The 7,489-nt window shown below is 33.3% G+C and overlaps 1 protein-coding gene across 1 annotated transcript; it reads right to left on the reverse strand.

Moving 5' to 3' along the window:
- Window positions 1-3,240: 3,240 nt before the first annotated feature.
- On the reverse strand, window positions 3,241-6,082 carry LOC128497664 (KRAB-A domain-containing protein 2-like; the record flags this gene model as incomplete). Its single annotated transcript, XM_053467828.1, has 2 exons — window positions 3,241-3,340; window positions 4,578-6,082. Coding segments are annotated over 2 exons (1,605 nt in total), but the record flags the coding sequence as incomplete, so codon positions are not given.
- Window positions 6,083-7,489: the final 1,407 nt, after the last annotated feature.

Here is a 7,489-nt window from a genome sequence, read left to right on the forward strand (position 1 = left end):
GGGTTTTATTATTTAAAAATGTAACATAATGTATATGTTTGAATATTGTGAATAATTATTTCATTATTTCTAATCTTTCTAAGGAATACATTTTTCAAGAATTATATTTAATTCAACATATAAACAAATATTAAAACAATTATTAGTCATTTTCTAAATTGTATTTGCAAACCATTTGATGCCAGCATGATATAAGGAAAACTATTCTTCTTTCTAATCTGTAAGTATCTGTTGGGTATGTTACCCTTTTCTAAACTTTATAGCTAAATAAAGTGTAGTGAATCTAAATTTTATCATCAAGTTGTATTTAGATTTCTATCTGCATACACTACATGATACAGTCCACTAATGAACATAACATTGTGCTGGGTTTAAAATGTCTCTTTCGCCTTTGACTGTATAGTACATATGCATTGGTTTCTTGAAAATAATCGGATTCCAATATAAATATATAAACGCGACAGCTGCTCAAGAACAAACGTAAATCTAATTTGCTTCCAAATAATACAATTATAATATTTTTTAAGCCTTCATACAGAATTGCTTTATTATCTTAAATATAACAGGATGGTACGATGATTTCGTTAATTTCCTATATTGCAAGATACTTTGATAGCCAACCAATCATTTGCATATGTATATATTTATTCACTGATTTTTGTAAATAAAACATAAGGACTGAATATATAGTTTAAGTGTTTACAAATCTACCATATTATATCACGTTATACTTGATATACAACATCATATTAATATAATAAGAAGCATATTTTGGGAAGCACATTTTGTTTTTACCTTTGTTGTGTTGATTGCAAAGGGATATATATGTTACACTAACTGTAACTAAGTCTATTCATTTAAATCATTTGCAACCATGGCTAGATCCAATATGCTTTTTTACTGCATTTTTTATTTACTCATCTACCTGCAATTACTTAGGTCTACTAAGTGATCTACCTTTGATTTATCCCTGTTGGCACCTAGGTGAACATTTGTCCTGGACAACAATCAAAACATTTGTTCTTCTATCACTTTTATCATAATAAATACCTACTATTCCTAAATTCCTGTAACAATTTCCTCTTAGGAATAACAAATATATACTGTGTTAACATTTGGGAACATGGCTTGGTTAGTTTGATCTAAACAACTGTAACCATTTTGAACCATTATTAATATATATATATATATATATATATATATATATATAGTAAACTAAGCTACAAGTGTTGACGCTTTATCGTCTGAAGAAAGCCCAACGTCTGTTGCATGCTTGTTTGTAAAAATGCAGTTATGGAGTTAATGATGTTATTGATACAATGTGATAACCTTCTTAAAGAACACAATGTTCATTTTATCCACAGGGAACAGGTAGTACATGTTAATGTTGACACAAAATGGCTAGAACCAGAAATTAATCCAGCATGGCTAATGGAACACACATCCAAAAGATATGTAATGATATATAAATGTATTTATACACAAGGGAACTACATTTTAGCACAATTTCTGTAAAAAAAAATCAGTTTAAACTATAACTCGTTTTTAGGATTCATTGCATGGACAATTTCATCCATTATTTTTTATGCTTTGCATGATTTCATTTATGGGATTTACAATGTTACCTCATCAATTTTCTGTATCTTAGAATGGAATAAAAAAAAGACTATTCCTTGATAATGAGTTCCCAAAGGAATTTTCTTTCTCCCAAAGGTTCAACTTATGATGCAGCTTCATGTCATGTCAAAAATAACCAGATAGAACTTTACAATAACTTTCCACAAAAGGATTATACATGCTGTGAAAAAATGTTGCTTTGATGGTATTAATAAAACTGTGTTTTGTTGTTTCCTTTCTATTAAACTAAAATGCATATGAAGAATAACGATGGAACTGTGCTGAATAATATGGTTCACTCTATTGTTTAATCCATATTAAAACACGATAGAGGTGTGGTAGATAAGAGTTCACCCTCTTATCATGCAAGTTAATACTTTTATTTATTTATACCAATATACTGCATAGAGTATATATATATATGTCTATTCATTTAATATATATATATATATATATATATATACAAACATATATATATATATATATATATATATATATATATGTTTGTATATATATATATATATATATATATATATATATATATATATATATACACACACTATATATACATAGAAATGTATAAAATTATTTTTACAAGTAGGTTAGTTTTCAGCACTCCTCTTGCTTGCTATAACATTGTGAATATTTTTATTTATTCTGACTTTTTCTCAGTTCATGCTTCTTAATGGTCTGCTCATAACAATCTCATTCCCGTTAATGATCACACTTGCTACAACATTTTTATGAAATAGTTTTATATGAATCCAATCTACCATCCAGTAGTGGGTGCTGGCTGTATACCAGTGGCCACACAATACATTTTAGACCCCTACATTGTGCAGGACTGGATCTGCTGCTCCGCAGTATAAGTAGGCATGCAGTCCCCTTGGTCGCCGACCTGCTGGGCATTCCAGGCCTGCACATTTCAATATAAGCTTGCTGTGACTGGTCTGGTTTGGGTGACAGGAGCATGTTGAAGACAGGCTTCATGCAATGTGAGCTGATTTATGATCGGATGTATGAGAATGGTTCAAAAAAATCAACTATTGTTATTACACTACATTAGATAATCTTTATCTTTGCATACTACATGATTTATGATCTCTTGCTTGAGCATTTTTTATGTGTGACCTTTTCCTTTCATATTTTGAACTCTATCTCCCAAGACAGGGTAATTTAGTTTCTTCTGTGCCTAGCAGTTGTTGTTAATAGTGCTTTACCTTTGGTATTTGGGGCTAGATGTAATGTTAGAGGCAAATCTAGCATGCTCTAGTCAATAGAGTATATTTGCCATCTCAAATAAATAATCCCTGAACAGAGATCCTATGGGAGCCTCTACGTTCTCTAGAAATGTGACATATATTTATCTGCTATATACCAAAGTCTTGGTGAATTCTACATGTAATACCATTTTCATTATTTTCCTTGGATATCTTTATGCCAGCTACAAGTTAATCCTCATCAATTGTATTGAAGATTATTCCCCATATCTTGTATGTCACTCACACTGCCCCATATTCCTCTCTCACATATGAAATAAAATAACAGCATAGATTGCTTTTAAATAATAACTAAGCTATTTTATGTCCACCGTAATAATGCAAGCTGAGTTGTTCTTGACATTTAAGCTCTAATGTGAAATTGGTTTCTGTTATCCTCCACCGATTCAACTTGGGCTCTTTGACTTGTCACAGCTTTGCACTCCCTTAACTCTGAACAGACACTAATGAAGGTGAAGTACAAATTAAATTGTGTGAATCACTACAAAGCTTGTAACTACTAGGAAGTAACACAATGCTGTTGCTAGGGACCACTACAAATGTTAAATGTCATGTAATGTCATTAAGATAATAAAACGTATATATTAACCAAAAAAGTCGGTATGGTTAAATTAAAAAAGGTCTAAGAATTATTTATTATGTATATGCTGAAAATATATTTGTAATCACTGCTGATAATCTATAAATAATAATAATATTAATGCTGTGGATCACTATTTTCTTTTTCTTTTCACAAATCTTTACTTTGGGTTTGCCGAAGGCGATGTAAAACAGAAACAAACAAAACCACAAAGACAAAACAGACCTCACAGTACCCCAAGTAATAATATTAAATATCATAAAAGATAATGGCGCAGATCAGTAAAAGTTTCTATGCAATGGAATATCATTTAAAGGGCTCAATGGCATTGTGTGACAAAGTTAAAGTAACACTCCAGCACAGATGAATTCTCTTTTGTGATAGTTTTATATATTGCAGTACATTTATTTACAGAATGCCTGCAAATTCTGCAGCCTTATTACAATAGGGAGCCAGTGAAAATCATCAATAATATTAAAATTACTGGCACAGAAGGCTATTCTTGCAAAACTGCAATTTATTAAGAAGGGAAACTGCGTTTTAAATGTGTTTGTGTCTAATTTGATAGTTTAAAGCTGTATCTTAATGATCGTAATCATTATCTTTGTTACATATATATGTTACAGTGAAAGACCAAAATCTGGAGAATGTCGACATTCACCGGTGAATGTCAACATTCACATAGTCGCTTGGTGTATGTCCAAAATATTTGCTAAATACCCTTATTTCTTACTTACACCGGCCAATGTCGACATTCACCAAGTACTAATGGTGAATGTCGGAGATTTCTATTTTCTTCTCCGTATTTCAGCGGCGATAAAATATGACAAGGGTGACGTAACTTTTTCGCCTCTAGAAACTTATTTATTGCAACAACTGAATTTTATGACATTTTGAATTACACAGAAGTCCCTTGCTTTTGCAACTGCATTAACTTATTTATTGCAACAACTGAAACTATTATGACATTTTGAATTACACAGAAGTCCCTTGCTTTTGCAACTGCATTAACTTATTTATTGCAACAACTGAAACTATTATGACATTTTGAATTACACAGAAGTCCCTTGCTTTTGCAACTGCATTTATTTGTGGAACACCTCCTTTTGCAATGACAGCGTGTATAGCCTTGTCCGCCGCTTCTCGAATTAGCTGCAGCTGCTTCTCTCAGCGAAATTTCTTGAGCCGAAATCTCATTTATGGAAAGTAACTTTTCTTTACAAATTACGAACTGGTTACGTGTGTAAAGCTGCTTGAGGGTACCATTTTTATTTGCCAGTTTATAGAAGTCGGAGTCTTCTATCCCAACAACAACCGCTAACACATTTCGGCTATCTGTACGACCACGGTCGACATCAGGCACTTGTATTCGTACACTATCGCCAATTTGAGCAGGAGGAAATTGTTTTTGTGAGGTGCGTAACATTTTGTTTGCTTGCAGTACAAGATTCTCTTTCGCGGCCGCTCTTTTTATTGAAATTAACTCGTGTTTTCCAGTTAGAGCTTGATGTGGAAACGTAGTAGAATGCAGGTCCTCTTCAATATTTTTCCTTGAAATATGGTTTTCCGAATGACCACCGCACAAATTTTTTTCAGAAGTATCAACAGTTTCTTCATGCTGTTTTTCGGTTTCACAAGTATTGGCAATTTCTTTGAGTTGTTCTTCGGTTTCAATATTTGCGATTAGTTCGCTAGGCAAAAAAGACGATGCTATGCCTCTTTTAGCCTTAACGCCAAACATGGCTTCATAAGGACTTTGGCGTATTCCTTCGTGGTATGTAGTGTTCTTGGCAAATTGTACAAAGGGTAAACCATCTGACCATTTATTTGTATCGTTATCGTTCATCCATGCGGATAGCATATTCTGTATATCTTGATTGGCCCTTTCAACTGAGCCTTGTGTTTGACTGTGACGAGGCTTTCCATGGACTATCTTAACATCTTTCCACATAGCGCATAGTTCGGATATGACTTGATTACTGAATTCTCTACCATTATCTGATTGCAATATTGCTGGAGCACCAAATGTTAAAAATATTGAAAGAACGTGATGCGCTACTTCTTCAGCTCTCTTAGTTTTCAAAGGTCGTAGCTGGACAAACTTAGTTAAATGATCTTGGTAAACCATTATGAATTTATATTCGCCATCGCTGTTTGACTGTAGATCTATCAGATCAACTTGACATCTTGAGTTTAACTCAGAACTGACCATTGGTTTCACAACAATACCTTTCCTAGGTGCACTGTGTTTCATTTGACACTGTTTGCATAAATTTAAATACAACATGACAACTTCATACGTAATATTTTTGTATTTAACTTGCAATTCTTTCAGCATACGTGTTCTTCCTCCGTGGCCTATTCTGGTGTGAGTTTCATATAGTATACTGAACAATTCCTCATTGGTAACATAATACTGGATATTCGTGTCTCCTTGTTTTAATGGTACAATTAACTTCTCTTCATCATTAATTTTTAAAACATCAAAACGTTTTAATCGTCTGTAATCCAAAGGTGTATTGCACTTAGTTTTAGCAGAAACCACTTCAGAAAGTATTTTAGAGTACTTTTCTTGAGAAAAATAAAAACAATTGTCTTCTCGTTTTTCCGCAATTAATGCATTTAACTTTTCAAGAAAAAGATCACGATTCACTGCGGTATCCATTGATTATAAATAAGGGTGTCGTAAAAAATTTAGAAAACGTTACTCGCACCATCAAACGTTGCATAAAACGTTACTCGCACCATCAAACGTTGCATACGGACTGACAGCAGAACAAAGGATTTGGCATACGGACTGACAGCAGAACAAAGGATTTGGCGGGCACGGACTGACAGCAGAACAAAGGATTTGGCATACGGACTGACAGCAGAACAAAGGATTTGGCGGGAGACAGCCAGTCGCCTATCAAACGTTGCATACGGACTGACAGCAGAACAAAGGATTTGGCATACGGACTGACAGCAGAACAAAGGATTTTGCGGGAGACAGCCAGTCGCCTATTTGTCTCCTCTCTTTTTGACCTCCACCAGAGCATATCTGTGATTGTCGACATACACCGGTGAGGGTCCGAATGTAATATCATGAAATGAAATATTCGATCTTTCACCGATGTATTTGGTATGTGTTGACATTCACCGGTGAAAGTCGACATTCACCAATTTCGGTCTTTCACAGTAACATATATATATATATATATATATATATATATATATATATATATATATATATATATATATATATAATTTGTCATGAATATGTCATGGATTTGTGTTAGGAAATGATCATAAGGGTATAAGAAGAAATAAATTAGTGATTGGTGATAGATTCCATACTTTTAACTATTAATGTAACAAATGTGAAGTTATGTGATTTAGCTAAGTATGCAATACGTTATCTCTGTATCATTTCTGTATCCATTTTCTTTTGGACATACTGAATTTCCCATGACTTCCATTGAAGCAAATAGTTTTTTGTTTCACTTTTTGGTGGATCAGAACCTGCAATTGGTCTGTTTTTCAACATTATGAGGAATAAACAGATGGGTGGAAGGAAAAAGGTATTTTCTAAAGCAAAGCCTCTAGGTCATGTGTTTTTTTAGACATTGCGCAAAGGTTTGTAGGTTTAGTTTGCCCTCTTGATCAATGATATCCCTTCCTAAGAAAAAAGTATGTTGCATTTTAGGGATCTTTTCCTTCTGAGTTGCAGAGAAACCACTGATGCTTGCTTTTGCAGTCTTGACTCTAAATGTTATTGCCACATTTTCTCTTAATGTTATTGGCACATTTTCTAACCCGTATGGTTTCAACCTTCATAACATGCTAGATAATTTATTGTATTAGAATCTAACAATGCTAGAAACTGACCCACCTTGATTTTGACAATGTATGTAGAATCTCATGAAAGAAGACTTAATTTCATCTTTGTGAACTAACCTCTTGCATGGCGTTACATAGTTAAGTAAAAATTTACACTTCGTGATTCACACTGCAAAGCACGCTGGATCTCTGC

The sequence above is a fragment of the Spea bombifrons genome, chromosome 5 (assembly GCF_027358695.1).
Source record: "Spea bombifrons isolate aSpeBom1 chromosome 5, aSpeBom1.2.pri, whole genome shotgun sequence".
NCBI lineage: Eukaryota > Metazoa > Chordata > Amphibia > Anura > Pelobatidae > Spea > Spea bombifrons.